Source organism: Odontesthes bonariensis, chromosome 1 (assembly GCF_027942865.1).
Source record: "Odontesthes bonariensis isolate fOdoBon6 chromosome 1, fOdoBon6.hap1, whole genome shotgun sequence".
Taxonomy (NCBI): domain Eukaryota; kingdom Metazoa; phylum Chordata; class Actinopteri; order Atheriniformes; family Atherinopsidae; genus Odontesthes; species Odontesthes bonariensis.
In genome coordinates, this window is record NC_134506.1 from 20,113,243 (window position 1) to 20,134,664 (window position 21,422).

General features: G+C 40.8%; 1 protein-coding gene across 1 annotated transcript in view; it reads left to right on the top strand.

Moving 5' to 3' along the window:
- The first annotated feature begins 227 nt into the window (after nt 1-227).
- Nucleotides 228-21,422, top strand: part of lgr4 (leucine-rich repeat containing G protein-coupled receptor 4) — a 38,641-nt gene continuing 17,446 nt past the window's right edge. The window contains exons 1-4 of the mRNA XM_075455268.1: nt 228-976; nt 14,586-14,657; nt 19,781-19,852; nt 20,667-20,738. Of these exons, the coding sequence (XP_075311383.1) occupies nt 795-976; nt 14,586-14,657; nt 19,781-19,852; nt 20,667-20,738 (398 nt within the window). The 5' untranslated portion in view covers nt 228-794. The remainder of the gene's footprint in view (nt 977-14,585; nt 14,658-19,780; nt 19,853-20,666; nt 20,739-21,422) is intronic.

A 21,422-nucleotide genomic window follows, 5' to 3' on the forward strand; every position in this document is an offset into this window, starting at 1 on the left:
TTACCTAGCAGAGACAAACATGGCCTTCCAGACGTGTGAAATGTTTTACCTGACTGTGTTGAAACTCGTGGTAGGGGAGTGTGCACTTGTTGGCAGTCTGACGCTGCGGTGCAGGTCTCAGTGCCGCACAGGCCGGGGGCCCAGTGCTGCTGCAGGTTGTCCGGTAGGGTGCCTGTCGAGCTACAAGCACGCTGTTGATGTCAGGAGAGGAGTTGAGCGGAGGGGGTGGGGGGGGGGACGCCAGGAATGGCTGAAAACTGACGGTGCTCTCCTGCAAAGGAAACAAACCAGGACGCAAATTATCGTCCGGCATGTTTAGCTGAAGATTTCACTGCAACAGGGCTAGCCTTTTAGCGACGCGTTACCAGGCACCGCTCGGTTTTGTTTCTTCTCTTTTTTTCCCCCTATTGTTTAATTATTTTGGAGTTATTTAATGGGACAACGAAAACGTAAAAAACGCAAGGTAGGCTGCCGCTCTTGTCGCCAACACTGCCACTTTATTTTCATGGACTAATACGACAGGCAGGTTTGAGAAATGTTTCACTGCAAGGTAACTTGCTTGTCTCCGTTCGGTTTTTAAGCTAGCTAAACGTTCGCGTGCGCATTTTTTGATCAGGCTAGTGAATGTATGAAGTGTTCGGACGTTAAATTTTGTTTTGAAAAGCGTCGGTTAGGCTACATCTCTTCATGCCTCAACCGACCAACCACATGAGAAGTCGACGTCCGGAGTAGAAGAAACCACAAACAAAGGCCTTTCTTTTTCACCGCTTTCACCTGAACCGACGAGGAGGAAAATGCGTGTGGATTTGTTTTGGATATGTTTGTGGTGTTTCCTTCGTCCCAGTGCCTCCGGTCAAGGGCAGTCGGCGGCCGTATGTTCGCCCTCATGCAGCTGCGATGAAGATGGGGGTGCAGACTGCTCGGGAAGAGGACTAACCACCGTCCCAACTGGACTCAGTGCTTTCACCTACTACCTGTAAGTACCTTACCATCATCCTCAGTGGAATCGACAACCTTCACCGTGTTTGTGCGCTTATAACAGCCTTAATACGAAATCCTAGATATGAGACTTTTTTTTGTTTGTTTGTTTGCACCAGAGTGAAAGATGGTCAGTGAACATCAATGGGCAAAACTTTCTTCAAGTAGCTCCACGGAGGAAATGCTTTAATAGAGATGTTAGGAAGAGGTTCCGCTTAATATGCCATAACTTTAAAGAGGTTGATTGAAACCAGTTAAAGCTCGACAACTTGTTATCTATGTAAGAGCGGCTAAAAAAAATCCCATCAGCAATTAAAACTATATTAAATCCGTTTCTATTCATTTTTGTTTTAAGCTTTTTTGATAAAATGTATTATTTCGTATGTACATGGAAAAACTATTGACAGCTATGTTTTCTTAAATTTTATTTAAAGACATTTTATAACCATGAACACTCATGGTTTCACAATGGTAATTGTGCAGATCTGATTCTTTCTTTTGTCAGTGTTTATATTTACAAAATGGTATAATAGTGGAAAAATGCACACTTCACACATTTCCAAAACTGAATAAGCCAAAATATTAGATTTGCAATGTTATTGCACATAGAAAAGCTACTAAACATCGCATTTGATGTTGCAGACTGTTGAACATTTCTGCATTACACTACGTCAGTAATAGTAATTTGACATTTTTAGTTAATTGTCCAACCTTTGCAGTCCTAGATATGTTTTTTCCCCCCTGATTTATGACTTCTGCACCTCATACACTCATCATTAACCTGCTGCAAGCAACAGTGTGAACTCAGTTCCAGTATTTCCACAGTCTCTCTTACATGGCGAGGCGTCTGCGCATGCTGCAGCGGTGGTTAGTGCAGTGTGTGGAAATGTTTAAACAGTTGTTTGGTCCCTGACAAAATATGGTGTTGTTACCGGCAGGCAGAATCTGTTTCTGAGGTTTCAGAAACCCATTAACAAGCTGCAGCGTGCCACTTGATGACAGGTAAAGCGATAACTTTCTAGCGTCAGGGTTGGAAACATCATGTGGCTGACTTCCCGAGTAAAGTAACAAGTGCCGAGGTCACAATTGGGGCAAGATTTGGGTGAGTAACTTGTGGCTGGTAGCCAACGGCACCTTGTTCCAAGCACTTTTGTTTTGTGCACAGAAATTAGGAAATCAATCTTGTGTTATTATCAAATTCATCTGTAAAGTCCAACTAGTGCTTCAAGGCAGGGCGCTCAATTTGATTAAATGTGATGCCAATGAATACCAGGTAGGCTGGGCCTTTATGGAGTGTTGCAGATACAGTTGATGATTGCCTTGTGAAGCAACTGTTTGTTTCACAACCTCTGGGTTAATCACAAACCAAAGTAACCACCCCTGGCTCTGCTTACTCAAAAAGCAAACAGAAGAACAATTACGACTTCGGGTTTACTTGGCTTACACGTATGTTGCAAATGTGATAAAGTGACTTGATCAAGACGGTAACTATATTTGGCTTGAAGAAAGTTTAAAGATTTGCTCTTGTTTTTGGAAACCCCTGTGCTGTTTAGCCGCATTTTAAGAATCCTGGCCCGGCCCTCGTCACACCAGAACCAATCCTGTGCCACTTGAAATCAACATTGTCAAGCATGTGTGAGGTAAACTAAACAGTAAGCGGAAACATGTCACACAAGGCTAACTGCGTATAACTGAAACTCTGAGCATGTCTCTTCCTCTGGGGGGGAAAAAGTACCCCAGTGTATTATGGGCAGTCAGACTTCTCAATCACAACATGAAACAATGTTTTCAAAATGATATCGTTGACCTTACTGCCTCCATGCTTGCCAGTTTAATGCCAAACTGGAAAAGGATGGAAAAAAAGTGTGTGCAGTCCTCCGTTCTCACATTCTGCACTGCACATTGTAATCTAGATGCTCTGTGACAGGTTTTAAACACTAAACTGCTTAATGGATCCACCTCCGAGTTTTAAAAGTATGTGAAAGGTTGTTTGTCACCCTCTCTGTCCCATACTCATTTGTTCTCCTTGTCTCTTGAACTTTAGTTGTCCTCTCCCACTCCCTCAGTCTTTTGTGTGTGGAGCAGTGGGGTTAGGGATCATGATGGATTAGTGAGACATAATGCAGCTGCAAGGGCTCTTTCTCTCGGGGCTAATGCACCCACAATGGTATGCTGGTGTCTTAAAGAAAAATCTCACATAGAAGTGTTTTTTTTTTAACTTTGAATTTGTAATTGTGACCACATATTGACTCTGAAAAAGCAGAAACCTTCTAGAGACGGTGTGTGAATTAGTGGATTCAGTGCTCAAAGGCAAAGAAATAACCCCTATTACAAAAATCTATATTTTAGGGAATTATTTTGTTAAATATCTGCTGTTGATTTAAAGTGAAAAGTCACTTATGGAGCCACACACATTTTTTTTTACAATAAATGATTTGACAGCACTGGCGTGGACTCTTACCTGCAGCCCACCGGGATCTGAGTTTTGGCTTCTGCAATGGCAGCAGCCATGTCACAGAAAAACAGATGAGAGACAAGAGGAGGCCCCTCAGCCAGTAACAAAGCAAACAATCCATTTGAGGATTTGTAGTTTACCTGTGCCTGACTCTCTGCTTAGGTTTAATTATTTTGGTATATTGTCCACACAAATTCTTGTGCACTTTAAGGGAGCACAAGGGTGTTATTACAGCTTACAACTCAGTTAAGTTAACTTCTTTCATAGAGTGAATGTTTCATAGACGTTGGGCGGGGGGATGAAGGGGTGGCGTCAGGGGTCTTGCACTCCACTGGTGGAACTTGCCGGCTTCACCACTGGTGCTCTCAATCCATTTTTTACTGAATGATACTTTTGTTCTTGGTCAGTAGAGGTGAAAGGAGCTAGTCGGTAGTTTCCACTGCAAAGCAGGATGGGCTGTGGATGGAAGAACATTAATGTTTCTACCCCCTCTCTCACAATCTTTAACCCTACAGTCTTTATTCTGTTCTCCATTTATTCCACGTATTTCCATTCCCAAAACAAAGTTTCTACTGATCATCATTTCAGGGTTTCTGAGTTTAGCTCACAATCCTAAAATATGAAATGTGGGCCAAAGATGAGTTCTGAAGAAATGCAGGGTTCTGAGTTAAATGGTCTGCATTTTTGTCATTTCTAATGGCAGAAATACGCTGAATCTTTTATAGTCTGCGATGATAAAGCTCTTCTCAATTGAGTAGAATAATATCTATGATTTTAAATGGAAGACCAAGGATCTCCTGGTCCAAACCCATCCTGTCTCCAAGCAGAGGGGGAAATGGAAAAAGAGAAGAAGTGGGTATCTGGCCTGGTGGGAAGGACAGCTGGGTAACACAGCTGCATAACATAGAAGTTATGGTTTCCAGCGATGGACCGGAGCTGGGAGTCACGAGACAAGGACCCAGCACTTGACCTCCTGTCAAGTCCATTATGAGCGCGCAGTGGTGTGGCGGGAGCGCGGTTGTCCGATAGATGGCAAGGACTTGGGCTATGGCTTCGCCCTGAAGAACCTGTCTCACAACAGCAACTACCACACACCTGTGGTAGCTGCCAATTGCCTTCTGCGGTGGTATGGGGAAACGGCTAGAAATCCATGAGGCAGACGCCCACACGCCTTGGGATATCTGCATGGAAGCAGAACAGTGGGGGCGTGGTATCCTGGCATATATATGTAGTGTTCAACAAGCAGGCACTTGATATTCAATGTCAATAGTGAATACTCTTGTTTTTATTGACCTTTTTTATTTCACATTCACCACATGTGCATTGAATTATGAAAAAAAGGAAACACTGTGTGGCGTTGGACCACCTGTGGTTAGGTTAGCTTGTCAAAACCAAAGTGCTACACTTTTGTAGTTATTGCGACAATTGATTATTACCAAGTCTTTAACAAAGGTGGTGTATTATTTTTTTTTTGATTGTTGGTTTTTCTTAAACCACAAAGCATAACTAATTAATCCTTAGCTTCCTGACAGTTAGCTACAGGCATAGAGAGTACTCCTGTTTTTTGTCTGACAAATCTATCCTGACAGCCGTGTTTACGTGCATTGAGCCCTTGCACCTCGCATTACTTTTAAAACTTCTGCTTGGCTGCAGCTCTTTGGAGCATTGAGTCTGCAGGGTATGCTCGTTTTATTGCATGCAAGGTCTCCGTGGAGTACAGTCTTTTTATTCTGCCGTTGGCTTGCCATCTGCACTACTTCATAAATGTTTGGTTAATAAAAAATGGTCAGTGAATGATATTCTGTCATTCATTGATTTTAATTATTGTTGCAAAGGCAACAAAAGATATTGCAGTCAAAAGGCTGGGCTTCTTAGATGGCTAAGAATTGATCAAATCAGTTGCAATAAGTATTCCCAGGATGACTTTGCTGCATTTTGTTTCCAATGATACTCTTGCTTTTTTCCCTGTCCTTTATAGTGGTGAACATTCAAGTTTCTCTAAAAGTTCAGTGTCGCTCCTTAGCTAGGTTTAGCATTTTAGTTCAGTTTGAATGAAGACTATGAAAAAAGACTGTGGTGAACACTTTGGTCTCAATAAATATAAGGAGTAAAGACAAAAACTTGTGTTGTTGACCAACTGAATTTACAAAATCTAAATATTTAAACATTTTTCTGATCTATTTTCTACACAGACTAGTTTTTGATGTAGCAAGGAAAGCTAGAAAAATGTTTCATACATACAAACATCACTGTGTTTGAAGATTGTACATTAAGCAGATTTCCTGGTGACAGGTTAAGGTTCCATGATTGGGTATTAAAATCTTCCCAAACTTGGTTGGGTTGTGACTCACCACTTTGTGCCAAACTGCATCAAAGAATCACAATTTAGTTTAAAAAACAGTATTTCTCAAAGCAAAATTGTGAAAACAAAAAGGTAACTTCATTCAACATCTGTGCACAATGTTGTAAAAAGTGACCTTAAAGTTCTCCGATGGCACTGCATAAGAAACTGTCATGTTATCTTTATGAATATAACCACATGAGTTTAGGAGTAACTTTTAACTTTTGCGGACAGATGAGTCCACGTTTTAGCTGCTTTTTGGGGGAAAATGTATGTTCCAAAGACGTTATAAGTGAAAGGTGCAATTACAGCATCTGTGATGGTAGGGGGAGCTCATTAGTGTCTGTGGCATTGTTGAATTTTGTAAATACCTTTAATGCAGAGGTATGCATTCTTTAATTTTTGAGAGACATATGCTGCCTTCAAGACAACATCTTTTACTGGAGATCTGACAATATGTCATTCAGTGAACTGTTCAGATTTGCGGGGTAGTCCTCTGTTACTGTTTGTCGGAGCTTAAAGGATAAGATCGGTTTTTTGACATTGGGCCCTTGATTTCACATTATAACATGATGTTCTACTCACCCCTGCTTGTTGTTGAAGATTTGGAGCTGTTCCGAAGATATTCGCGAGGCGTCTGGCTGCTCTCTTGAGATATTCGGCCATGAAACGGTTTCCTATGGGCAAGTTTATACAGGCACAAACTGTGCTGTTTATAATTTATTAATTACTCTACACTAGCACTGATAACGTGGAGGTGCGTCGCTTACTTAAAAAAATCCGGGTTATTGTAATTTTGATTTTTTTTGTCGTAAAGTGGGTGTTACTGACGTCATCGTGGTGCTACTGCCACAGGCAGCCCACAGACCTGCTGCCTCTTTATTCATTCGGCTAAAATTCAAAATTAGTAACCCGGATTTTTTTAAGTAAGCGACGCACCTCCACGTTATCAGTGCTAGTGTAGAGTAATTAATAAATTATAAACAGCATAGTTTGTGCCTGTATGAGCTTGCCCATAGGAAACCGTTTCATGGCCGAATATCTCAAGAGAGCAGCCAGACGCCCCGCGAATATCTTCGGAACAGCTCCAAATGACCAACAACAAGCAGGGATGAGTAGAACATCATGTTATAATGTGAAATCAAGGGCCCAATGTCAAAAAACCGGTCTTATCCTTTAAAGGGATATGCCACCCCCAGGCCAAATCAAGTGTATCCCCGCATTCCCGAGACATAAATAAGTGTGTGGGAGCGTTTTCCTGGCGACCCAGGCATTGTCCGAATCTCACAGCACTGACCACTGCTTGGTTGCGCGTAATACATACATGCTAGCGTCGCCAGCGTTGCCACTCGAAATATTTCGCCCAACGTGAATTAATTTACTTGATTTACCTTCTAATTACTGTGTGAGTGGTGTACTTTCACATCGAGTGCAAATGACTGTGTAAATCAAAACGGAAGGCTTGCTTTGCTCATGTCGGTTTGGGAACTAGTTTCCAGTGCGGAAAACACAGCCGAAGCACACTCCCCGCTACGTCTTTGGGAATCCCCATCCCCGCTTTCTTCAAACAAACCAGCGTGAAGCACCCAGGGGGGGGGGATTCCCAAAGATGTAGCGGGGAGTGTGCTTCGGCTGTGTTTTCCGCACTGGAAACTAGTTCCCAAACCGACATGAGCAAAGCAAGCCTTCTTTGTAGATTTACACAGTCATTTGCACTCGATGTGAAAGTACACCACTCACACAGTAATTAGAAGGTAAATCAAGAAAATTAATTCACGTTGGGCAAAATATTTCGAGTGGCGACGCTAGCATGTATGTATTACGCGCAACCAAGCAGTGGTCAGTGCTGTGAGATTCGGACAATGCCTGGGTTGCCAGGAAAACGCTCCCACACACTTATTTATGTATCGGGAATGCGGGGATACACTTAATTTGGCCTGGGGGTGGCATATCCCTTTAAACTGTTGAGACGCTGCATTTCCTTTTCCTCAGAAGTGGGGAGTTTAAACTCTTTTGCTCTTGCTTTTGGCCTTGCTATTAACATAAAATATCATCATATATAGTTAGAAATATGTACCTACATAGTTTTATATATATACTTATATAGTTTAGTTATTAAATCAATGAGCTAATAAAGCTCTTCCTGTACTTCCCTTCATGCTTTAGAACCTGACAAGGAAACCTGACTTGTAATTGGCGTTATTAAATTTTTATTTTCCAGTTGGAAAGGTAAAAACTATTTCAAAATCACATTTCAAGGAAATATTGACTATACAAGCAACAGCTGCTAAAACCTTAAACAAAACACAGAAATGGAGCGAAGGTGTAGTCCAGACATTTAGAGCTGCTATGTTGCAGCGTAATTATGATACAAGCTCTCAATTCTGTTATGAACCGGCCAGCAGCCGTTAACGTTCTTCGTTGCTTGTTTAAACAACTTGGGTCAGTTCAACACATGGCTGGTGACAATGTTGTGCGTAAAAGAGGAATCAATACGACCAGCTGTCCAGGCCGAATCACAGACAAGTACAATCTATGTATTTGAGAATAAAATTGCCAGTCAGGTATTTTTCAGTTTGGTGTATGGTCTGAGCTCTGTGGCAATTTACTGTATACTTTCTCATACCAATAATAATGTGCTCAAAGGATTAAGTACAACCTATCTTGAAAAGAGGCAGACTCTGTGCTAGCAACCCATTGCACCCATCTCTACACCTAAATGTTGCAAACCAAGCACACAGTCCATGGCAGGAGCTCTCCCCGACAACACAGGGCTCCAGAGTGTGACCAATTTGGTAGCACATGCGACCTATTTTCTCAATGGTGCGCCTAAAAAAAATCTCAGGTTGCACCGGTGCAACCACCCGTTCGAGGGAAAAAAAAAAAAAAAAGTCTAAGCGACTCTAAGTCTCCCTGTGGTTCAACAACAGACACACTTAGACCCATATCGTGGTCTAAACCAATCAGAGATAGTGTAGGGCGGGACCCCCCTCTGATTGGCCCGTGTACGTTTGAACACGTGCTTGCTAGTCAGACAGAGAGGTGATGAACCTCGGCTCGTCAGATAAACAGTGGATGTAGCCGCGGGTGATAAGATGAAAAGAACGATTGACAACTTTTTGGTTAAGTTAAGGCCTGATTCGTCCAAAAATAACCACAACCAATGCTCTGACACGGAGCTATCAACCTCCCACGTTATGTCAAGCCCTGGTCCGGAGCTAGCATCCGGAGCTAGCATCAGATAATGAGCCACATACGATCGACTCCGAGCCAGAACCAATTGAAATTAAAAGGGGTAAAGTGTATAAATTTCTAAGAGAGTGGCTTAACCAGTTTACCTGGCTTAAATACAGTAAAGCCGATAAAAGCCGATTAATGCACTGCATTTACTGTAAAGTGTGGCAATAGTGCATTTGTGACTGGTTCTAATAGATTTCGAATTGAAATGCTGAAAAAGCACAACGCATCTATGAAACACATTACCTGCTCAAGTGTCCCCGCTCCCTGCTGCCTTTCAGCGGCAGGCAGCAGCAAACAGAGATGATAATCAAGTTTAACGTTGCCGACCATATTGCAAAAGTTCCCTTCACTAAGTTCAAGTCCGAAATAATTCTTCAGAAGAAAAATGGCTTGAACATAAACCCGACGTACAGCAATGATGTCGCGTGCGCAAAATTTATAGGAGTCTTCACAGATACATTGGAAAAAAAAGACGGCTGTGCTAATTGCGAACAGTGAGTACATGGCGTCACTGTGTACGGCCGTATCTTGAGGAGAGGAAGACCGGTGAATATACTGATATATATATTTAACCCAACTACAGGAGTTGGCCATCCGAGGGGCATGTGACTGCAATGGAGTCCATAAGACATTATGCCATGAGATGTTCAGTTTGAAACCCTTAAAACACTTGCAATTTTAATTTAGATTTTCTTTTTATTTAATTTATCTTGAGATGTTTTAAGTTTAAATTTCAGGCCAGTGAAGCACTTTAAGCACCAACACTTTTTCAGTAAGTTAAGTTCAGTAAGTTTGTAGAATTGTGCTTCAAATAAAGAACTTTATTTTGACCAGATTGCTAGTTAATAGACATATATGGACAGCGATTTTAAAATAAATAAATAAAGGTAACCTGTAAAACTGCGGTGTTAAATGCAATGTGTTTGAAAATTTGGGTGCACCTAACTTTTGTGCTGGTGCACCTAAGAAAAAAAGTTAGGCGCACCAGTGTAAAAAGTTAGTCTGGAGCCCTGCAACAGCAGCATTTGTCACGACTCAATGAGAGTTGCTGCTCGATCTGAGTCAGACACCTCAGAAATACAGCTGAAATGTTGGTAAAATATATCACCGAGATCGTCGCCTGTAGCAATGTCACACTCTTCAGAAATTGTATTATTAAATGCTTCAGGTATTGAACAACTTTGTGTTTGAATGTTATTTATTTAAATAACAAAAAGTAGGGGGGAAAGTAATGCTGCCAAGTGACCCAAAACCAATGATATGAAAGAGAAAAGCAGCAAAGTTTTAAACAGAAAATAAAGATTTGAAAATGAATTCCCCTCCGCAAATACAATGTTTGCATCCATCCAGAGGCCTGTTCATGTCCATAAGTTTTGAAACAGAGTTTTATTCTACTGGGGTTTCTCCTTCGTCCCCTAAGTGCGTCTCCTATTTTAGTGCTGCCTTCCTGTTCAGCAATAAGCTCCACTGGAGCTTGTCATGGAAACAAGCTATCTGATCTATGAAATCAAGCTCAAAACAACCTACTGTGTTCTTAAAAAAGAAGCCTAAAGTTGCTCATGACAATTAAACCTGGCAACGCTGGAGCCTGGGACAGTGTAGTAAAGCAGCAGCGTGTCGCAGGATGCCGAACGAGCTCTTGTAGGTGTATGCATAATCAGAATCAGAAAAGATTTTTTTGCCAAGTAATTTTCACATCACAAGGGCCTTGTTGGTGAGGCCAACCGCAGAGGGGAAGAAGCTTGTCATACTCCATATAGCTTCTTTTAATTATTGCTCACTTCGAATATGTTATTATTTCGGTAAAGTTAATAAGAGGAAGCTGTTTACGTCTTATTCAGATTAAGGTCTTAACCAGGTTAGCGTCAGAATTTTGGCATCCATGTACTTATGTCTAATGACAGGAAAGTTTAATTTACCTCTGGAAGCAACTCTGCAGACAGAGAAAGATTGTAAATTAAGACTAAATGTGCTGTATGTTTCACTTTTTGTGTTATCTGGAACTATTTAATTACACAAAATCCCAAAACGGTGAATGTAAGCGAAACGGTATGTTCATGACCCCGCAGCAGCACCTGATTTCTAGCTTATACTTTGAAGTGTGTTTGAAATGTCGGACTGCTATACTTTGAATGTTGGATTTACTAACTATCAGACCACAAGAGCACCATTTTCCAGAAGTGTGTTGGCTTTGGCCACTCTGCCATGCAGGCTTGATTTGTGAAGTGCTGCACTGCTTGTCCATCTGGTGAAACCTCCTGTGGGAATCAGTGAACTGTGGTTCTTTAGTTTATGACCTCCATGAAAGGCCTTCCCTGGTTCATCGTTTTGTTTTTTTTAAGAAGACAAGTTCAAGGAATAATAGAGTATGGACGACTGATGTTTTTATCCTGTTTATAAACCTGTTGTCGTCTTGGAAACACAGTTTCAAGCCACCCTCTGAATCACTCCATAAAGAAGATAAGATTGTTTAAACAGTTTCACCCTGTAGTTATCAGGTGTAAGTATGTAGTAACATTCAAGCTCGCTGTAATATGGAGTTGTTTTCAGAAAGCTACCATTACCAAAAATATCATCCCTTACCTACTTAACTTGCGTACATCTATGTAAATATCAAATTGCTAACTAGCACATTACATTACAAGTTGGGAAACTGTACTTGGAGTTAATGCTGTGCAATATGGACAAAATTTGATATAATGATATATATCCCGATATAGTATATTTTTTTTTTCCTTAAAATTTTATATATATATAAATGAAATGAATGACAATGGCATCTGTGATTTTGCAGTGTCTTCGAGACTGCTTGTCATGGGGGATGCCTTTGGTCAACGATTCGTTCAGGCTCGTTTGGTGTATTTTTATTTATTTATTTATTTTTAGTTTGTGGTTTTGAGGTAGTTTGTCACATCTTCACGCCGTCTCTGTACTGTTTTTCACGTCGTGCCTTTAAAGCTGCAGTCTGCAACTCTTTTTCAAGCATAATGCCTGGAACTGTCCGGGGATTCTGAAAGTAGTACATTAAATACCCCAATACAAAAAAAAAAGAGTTCTCTAGGTCCCCTATATGTCCCGCTAGGTCCCTCCAAAGCCAGCAGGTTTGTTTACAAAATTGCAGACCGGACCGGTAAAAGGTAACCAATCAGGTTTACGAGCTGGGCTCTGTTGCCTGTCAATCACCGATTGTGCACGCGCGATACAATGTAGGCTCGTCCCCACGGTTATTCATCTGGACTATTGAACTTCATTTCGGGCTAGTCTACTTACTGTGTCTTCCATGATCGCAAATGACAGGTGAGTTGATGAATGAGGAGTCGTGTAGGCGCATCTGGCGTGCACGTCTACGTGCACGAGTTCTCATGTGTTTTGAAGGGGCGGGACAGGAAGTTGAATAACTTTTTATTTTTCGGTTAAAAAATAAGCATTTCTTGCATTTTGCGACTACGGAGGTCACCGTTTTCAACTTCAAGCGTTCTGATAGATCATGTAAACTCTTAAAATGCCAAAAAGTAGGACTTTACATATGACAACAACAAATCTTGCAGACTGCAGCTTTAAGTGATAGAACAGATTAGATGTGTTGGAATCGGTAGGAACGTCTTGTTGGCGGCATGTTTTGCAAATTACCGTTGTCTGGTCGGTGTCTGACTTTTTAAATCCAAACCAAAACCACACTATGGAATTCCGGTTCCCTCTTTTCGGCACTTATTCCTCTCTGGGTTCTGTTTCCATTGCGTTTTCCATTGTACTCTTCGCCAAACTCTCAGCCAAGCTCCCCCAGCACTGCCGTAAATGAGTCTTTGCAGGTGACTTAAAAATGCTACTGCAAAGTAGTAGCGTTGCTGCTGTTACATTTAGCCTTCATTCATTGTTCATACAATGTGTAATTTTAATAAAAAAAAAAAAAAACGATATATAAACAATAGACGGCTATATCGTACGGTATAGCAGCCACACTTTGTTTCTATGTGCATTTTTTTGTATCTTCCTCAGATTGTCCGTTTCTTCTCTGCTAAAATAAAGCTACATGGCACATGAGATAACAATTTACAGATACCTATTTGTAGAAGCTTTTAGGCTTGTCACCATTTATCACGGCTGCATTTTTTAGTATCCTCTTCAATCTGTCTTAGCAGGGACAGGCCAGGATCCTTGATGAGTATAACAGCCAGATACAGAAGGAAGGAGGAAGTGTGATAAAGTCATTCAGGCCTCCCGTCACTCCCCGGCCTTGCATGTGGTTTAGACCAGTCAACGGTCTGTGGAGGATTTAGTCAAACAGTTGAAAATGTGGTTGTGGATCCAGTCATCCGTACATCTGCCCAACGGTGGTAGCAGACCACCACCAGAGATGATGTCGGGCTACAAAATAAATATCATCAGAAGGGTTTTGATGTTGATGAAAATGTTGTTGTAGTCCCGTAGTTCACCTGAATAACCAGGTAAATGGAGATGTGACAGAGGTCACTGGGATGATCGTGGTTGTCAGGGCCCACTTTTTTAAAGGCTTCTGTGCAAGTGTGTGTGTGTGTGTGTGTGTGTGTGTGTGTGTGTGTGTGTTTGGGTCTGCAAAGGAAGAGCAATATGATCCTTGTAGGATTCAGGGGCCCACACACAAGGTCCAGGAGAGATCTGGCAGTGAAATTCAAGATGGCCAGTAGAGGAGTGAAAAGGAAGGGGGGGGGGGGGTTCTTCGTTTGTGAATCCTGTATGTTTTTTTTTTTTCCTTCTTTGTGCCCTCTCTTTAGATGTGGCATCTGGGGGCCTTTTCTTTGAAGCAAGTTAGTGAATTGCTGATCAAGATTAGAGATCCAGACCTGAGTTTTTCACTGTTCTTTTCAGTAAAACTTTGTTTTATCACAGTAGTCTTTTATTTTTCATAGCCAGCCAAAACCACTTCACTGTTTTCCCTAAAACGGTATCTAAAAATAATTTTTATTTATCACCATGAAAATGTAAATGTATATATACTTGCATTAGACTCGGTGGGGAAGCGAATCAAGTCCTGTGTGCATATTTTTCATGCTGCCACATGCCTATCTTTACTTGTTGATTTGAAAAATGAAGATCCCTGAGGCTAAATAGAAGGGCTTTTTCATGGCCTTTCTTTTTTCCCTTGAGTTTAGGCTGACGCAGGCACAGTCAAAGACATACAGCTGACATAGGGGAAAGGTAACCCTAGTATCCCATTTTTTTGTGTGTATACAGTTAAATATTACTACCTCATGCATGGTTTAATTCCATGCTCATAACATAGTTTATTTATTTATTTTTTGTTTTTCAAGGTTTCTTTTGAAATTAGGAAAAAATGGGAATGAGACTGAAGGTTTGTTAATGTAACACTTTACAAAACCTTTAAGTCAAGCTATTAAATGGGTATCAATCATTAAAATCATTGGTTGGACTTGTGAAATGGTTAAATGGTAGAACAGATGGCAGAAAAGTATCAAATCAGACAACTAATCAGATTACGCGAAAACTTGATGTCACTGAAAAGTGTGAATGCACTAATGAACTTGTGTATTTTACAGTGTTGTTTTTTATTTTATTTTTTTCTACTTTCCGCAGTGACCTGAGCATGAACAACATCACGGAGCTTCCAGCATACGTATTCAAGAACTTCCCCTATCTGGAGGAACTGTGAGTACATGCCCCCTTTTTCTTGTGTTCAGGATGTATTTACTCTGTACCGTGCTGACATGAGGGCTCTTCTTTATGATATGCACCTGGTTGTTTGAGGTCGTGCTGTAAAACTCACGGTATAGGTTCACAACATGCTCTGCTTCTTAGGTAAAGAAGAAGAGCACGAGGTAACAAATCACTCACCGTTCATGAATTGAGCAAGAGTGGTTATAAAAGATGCTGTGGAGCCAAATTAAGAAGGTGTGGCGAGACAACGTGTATTGAAGCAAAGACTTTGTGACATCCGGTGTGGTTTTTAACTTTTAAGGGATTAAGAGGGTTGGGACATGTACATGTATTCACTGGGGCTTTACTCTTTAAACATTCCACTGTCTGGCTTGGTGCTGCAATGAGTCAAAGATGGAAATCAGTCTACCTGATATCAGGTAACATGCAACCCTGAGAATACAAAATGACCAGTTAGTGAACATACTCGAACAGTTCCCCTCTCCTCTCAGCCTTTTGTGAGCATGTTTCTGTTTTTTATTTTTCAGCTCTCGGGCATCTTTCAGCCAGTCGAGTCTTTACCCGCTTCTTTTCCTTACACCAATCCAATCGGCTTTGTTGAAAGGCAATTTAGTTTTCATCGCATTGTGTGGAGGAATGCAAAGCAGGAAGGAAGAGGACAAAACAATTGTTTCCATGGCAACATGAGGAAAAAAAAAACTAAAACCCGGCCTCTCTGCAACTTCTGTCTTGTCTTAAATCGTCAAACTTGATGGACTGTTGTTGAGGTTTCTCTTTTTGTTGAAAGGTATTTTGATTGACTCCAACCCTCACTTCATTTACGTGTTTGTTTAACCTTTTCTCGGGGGAAACAAATCAGGAGGCTTGTCTCGGTGAACTTTGGTGGATGACTTTTTAGCTCTAAGGCTGCAGCAGTGTCAGTGAACCGGAGCATGGGCCCTCAGGGCAAAAACAGGGAGAGTAAGAGCTGAAAGAGGAAGAAATCTGGAAGAAAAGAGAAAAAGAAAGAAAAAAAGCAGGCCATCCTTCTACTGGGAAACAAGGGAGGAATATTCTTCCTTCTTAGTCACGCAATCTCCTCCACTGTTTTTCTTTCTTGCCAAAGGGCCCAACAGCTCAACAGAAGTGATGACAGAGGTATTCTCTGTCTCTGTTTGCAGTTTGTTTCTACTCTTGAAAGCAACCTTTGATTGATAGACTCTATTATCACTGGAGACTTTAGTTCATCAGTGTATTGATGATACATTTAAAACAATAATTTCATGTTTGTTAGTTTGTTTTTTTATAATTGAGCAGTTAATGCTCTGCGAATCTAATTAGTTTCTGCGGCAACGTGATGGTTCAGCCTCCTAAGCCACAATCAGAAGGTCATTGGTTTGACCCCTGGCTTCCCCCAGTTTACATGTTGAAGAAAGGGATGAAGAAGTGCTTTGTGAACATCTGTGTGAAAGGGCGAATCTGGCTTGTAGCGTAAAGGGCTTTGAGTGGTCAATAAGTGCTATAAAATGCAGTTAATTTCACAATTTTTTTTTTTCTATACATAACAATAAATTAATATAATGAGCACTAATGAGTTAAGAAGCGAAAGGATCACTTGTCCAATTATTCATTCTGGTGGTTTCCTGAGTGCTCATAATTAGTGCCAGATCAGAACAAATGTCAAGATTCTGGAGGCTTTTTGTTTGCCAAATTTATGCATAGGAAAAAGGAAATGAAGTTGCAGGGAGCACTAAAAATGTGTGCATGAGGTCCTGGTTTAGATTTAAGTAGTTTCCTAGATAGAAAGTCAAATGTATTTTTGTAATTGAATATTTAGCAACAAGTTTTATTTTTAAGCATCTTTTATTTCCCACCCTTCTGAATATATTGTTGAGAGGTTGACATATTGGAGAACGTTTTCCCTTTGCCCTCAAGGAGATCAACAAACCCCGTTTTTTGCTGTCAGATGTGAGAGGAAAGGTAGTTTTTGTTGTGAAACCTGAAGGTTGTCTTGAGAGATTTGCAAAACCACGTTTGTGTTTTTATTTGCAGCTTATGACAGTCACTCCAGGATCTGGTTTGTGTGAGCTTCTCAGGAGTCGGGCATATTTAATCAGCTAAATTTGTCACTATCTGCTAGAAGTGAGCTGAGATGACTCATCAGCTACAGGCGAGACTCATGTCATTTTTTAATTTGTTGGCATTTACCGTATATACATGTTACAACTTGTACAGTTGTCATGACTGTGCAGCGTAGGGTCTTTTATTGATTTGGCTTTTAGAATCTTATTTCACAAAGTTGTCACATGACTTCACTTTGAAAAAATGTGGCTCAGTAGAGACACAACTGTTTACATCTATTGTTCTGTTTTGGGTTTTTTTGGGTTGTGGAATTAAACTTTGGAAGTGATTTATGTTTCAAACCTCTAAGTTAACATAAATTGTTCTACTACTGAACTCTTCCTGGAAGGGGTGTAGTCAGTAGCAGCTCGCTACAGATTTAACACCACAGACACTAAATCGACAGTGTAAACGCTGCCAAAAAATGGAGACACTGTGTAGGGATGACACCAAAAGCTACATTTATGCTGTTTTGAGCTGAATCTTGAAATGGATATTCTGTTATAATACGGAGTGTAGGGAATTATTCACTGAGTCTGGTCCTTTATTTTATTTTATTTTATTTTTTATTTTCTTTAGCACAAGTTTCTTGTGTTTATATTGAATTTGAGACTTGCATTAACTAGTTAACAATTCAAATAATGTTGGACATGTCAGGATGCAGACTTATCCAAAATCAAAGCACATCTGTTTTCTTTAACTTACAGCATGCATATGGGGAGTTTGTCCGACAACAGTGCAGTTCCAAATTCAGGGCTTCTCTCCTCCCCCTATGCAGCACACGTCAACCACCAGAAGTCAGTGAAATTTACCTAAATTTTGATTTTGGTTGTGCTGCACGTATAATTTTAATAATTGAATAGAATTGAATTATCCTTCATGAAAATGAAAAAGGAAGTCATAATTGTAATAATGATGATTTGCTTGTATTTATGTAGTTATTTATTTTCTCAGCATTAAGAGAATCATTTGCAGACATTAGTTATTAGTGAGTGTGCAGAGTTGTTGCTGTAGGCCTCCTGTGATATTCGTTGTTGCAGTGGAACTGGAAAAGCCTCTGACTGAACACTCTACATGTTTAATCACCGTGTAAGGCCGATTTCAGAGCGTGGCGTGGCGTGGCGTGGCGTGGCGTGGCGGCAGCGAAACGACGGCAGTCTTACGCCGGTTATCAGGCGGTGTGTTCAACTTGGCTTTTCACACCGGACAGTCCGCGGCCGCGGTAGTTCGGCTCCAGCCCTGTCTGCATTCCCCATTCATTTCAACGGGACACCGCCGGCCGCCGCCGGCCGCTGCCGTCCAAATTCCGCTCGAGTTCTATTTTCCAAAAGCAGCGCGGGACGGAGGCGTCTCCGCACCGCTACCGCCCGACTACCGCCGCGTCGGTGTGCAAGGACAGATCTGTTTCCATGTATTTTCACCTCCGCCGGTGAAAATCGCTTCCGTTCCGCCACGCTTTGCCGCCCTGGTCTGAAATGGCCCTAATGTTGAGGTTGTGCAGCAGTGTTCATTTGTTGAGCAGCTTTTGCAACATTCTTCTTTGCGCAATCGGCTCCAGGGACTCCGGAGCGGTCCGTAGCACAGGCTCAGCCTTCTTTATCGTTTTTTTCAATTTCTTTGAGTCACTGGCTCTGAAGCTGCTGTCCCAACAGATGGCTGCAAAGCAGATTGCACTCTTCACCACAGACTTTTAGATGATATGCAACATCTCACTGCAAACATTGAATGGCCGAAGCTTTCTTAAGTAGTACTATCTGCTCTGTTCCTTTACACAGCCTCAGTTTGTTGTCCAGGTGAATACCAGGTAGCCTATTTGTTGTCCTCAACCATCCTCTCAGGATTGAAATTGTGCTATAATGGATGATTGGAAATTGGATATGGATGTGATTGCTTACAGCTTTAATTTTTTTATTATTATTATTTATTGCCAGCCAAATTAACTACAGTGTTTAATGAACACGAGCCTATTCCTCGTGTTACTTTGCAAAAATTAGAATGTGAACATGTTATTGTCAAGATGCTGTGTTCATCAAACTGAAAACCCTTTTGTTGAGTAAGGATCGAGTACATGTGGTATTCATTTATGTTCTATTTGCATTTTATCTCCAGCAGAGTTATAAAAAATGATGAACAGAGGTTTTCAAATATTGTTCGTGGAGGGCCATATTTGGGTTCTCAATACCCCATACAGCATATGTATGGTACATGGTAAAGACTGCGATTTATCTTTCACAAGGGTCTTTTGGAAAAGGGCTCCAGTTCTATTACATTTATGGCATAACCTGCAATCAAAAGACCAATTTTAAGTCAACATAATGGACACGTGGTGCTCTCACACGGTCAGCCCTGACTCTCAACCTCTTGTTGCTGGGAATCCAGCCTGGTTTGACTCACGTTGCAGAGAGATAAATCTGTTGCTAATCTCTCAGGACAGCTAGTATAATTGGCCTCTATGTCCCAGTCAGTTCGTCCCATGCTTATTTACACCCCTGTTTCCTATCCACTTCCTGTTCCCAGTAGGAAAGGGAGGTGTCCCATCTGTCTTAAATAATTCATACACGGAATGAAGCAGCTGTCTGTTCAGAAATGTTACAGTGTAAGTCCGTATAACATCAGAGGTTGTTTTTCTTCTTCTTTCTTTTAACCTCTCTCTAAAAGAAGCACTGAATACTGATATCGGGGTGGCACCAAAAGGATCCAAGAAGGGGATATCCAGGAACGGCTCTAATCTCTTATTGGTGACAAATGAAGTGATGACAGGCCGTGGCTAAGACTCATGTCTTTGACACCCCATGTCCCACTTTCAGTTTTAGAGCTGGAACCTAAGCTACTGAGAAGCTCGGTGTTCTCGTACAGTGCGTCGATTTATTCAGATATTAAATGTAGCATGTTGGTTTGCTACAGAGGTTTATTTTTACTGAAATACCTGTTGTGTCTTCAAAACATTCGAGAAGTATATATTTTTGTAATTAAATCTCTATATATATCTATATATATTTTTTTATCTTATCCAGGCGACTTGCAGGGAATGACCTGACATTCATCCACCCTGATGCCCTGTCTGGACTACATCAGCTCAAAGTCCTGTAAGCATACACCCTCCCTGCCAATGTCAACACATACGTGCACATGCACATTTATGGCTGTGACAATATGAGGTTTTCCACACACTGGGCGAGTTAATAGTTTGTGGTAACATTTTGTTTTTGTTCTCTGTTTTTGCCACTTTAGACATTCTCTTGGAATAGACTTAAAACACCTTTCCATCTCTGCCCCATATGTCGCGGTTTATAAGAGAGCTACACAATATTACTGTGTAGCTTGCATCAGGCAGCACATCCCAGTATACTTGTGCACATTTAAGACGTGATGAGAAAGACAAAAAGTACTTCCCTGTTTGAGTGAATAGTACATGCCTGACAACATGAATACATTGGAACATTTTAAATGCTTATCACGTGAAGTGATTTATTTGTATGCGAGTTGGAACAACATAAATTAAAACAAAGGGAAATCATTCATTTCATTAATCTCAGACAAAAAAAACATTAAGATTTTTTTCAGTTTTCCAACTATATAAGCATACATGATTTTTCTTAATTGTGCTCCTAATGAACCCAAAAATTAAAAGTTATAATTGTGTAAAACACTCACATTATTTGAGATATTGGCTGTGAAAAACTTAATTAATCCACTATCTGCTCTAATAGGAATGATTATTGTCATCCACATAAACAGTAGCAACACACAGAGACCTTCTGGAAGGTCAATAAGATTTTAAATTCTCACCTTTAATATGTGAATATGATATGTGAATGCATGTTCTTTAGATTCATGATGTTAGCAGAATCTGTGAACTTCTTGAACTGAAATCAGAATTTTTTTGCATTTTCTCTTCAGGATGCTCCAGAATAATCAGCTTAAATCTGTACCCAGTGCAGCACTGAAGAACCTGCACTCTCTTCAGTCTCTGTAAGTTATCACGAACACGCTCAGACACACATGTGACATCATGGGTATTATGGGTTATTGTCTTTGAAAAAGCCTTTAAATTTCAAGTGCACCATCCTTCCTTGCATTAACACCATTAGGGGAGCAGTTAAGGCAGTTACAGAGACTGTAATTTTGTGTAAGATATTAAATCAACACCAATAGTGGTACTGCAGAACAGTTTATCTACTAATGTATGTAAAGATCTAAACGTTTGGTGCTGAAAATTTGCCTAACAAATATATGCAAAACTGGGTCTATAGACAGCAGATGAGCTGTTAGTTTGAGCTTGTCAAGAGTAGATAAAATGCAGTGAAGGTACGCATGAAACTGATCTCACTACTTTTGCTTTGGCTGTCAAATAAGGCTCTGCTGATTCTCTCTGACACATGATTAAATTCCTGTGCTGTAGCTGCTTGCTATGTTGGGTTTTGTTTTTTGTTTTTTTTACCCCTACTTTGGCTCACACTTACAGTTCTACGCAACCGTACGTTTTGTAAATACATTCTTGATCTCCGATGATGAAATGATCTGACTTTGGGAATCCCTGACTTTTCGTCTAGTAACACCATGTAGTTCACACTGGTCAAATGTCTCCACAGCTGTAGGATGAATATCTTATTTGTTTGCTCAGTGCTCAACCTGTTCTTTGTATTCACTGCTAAT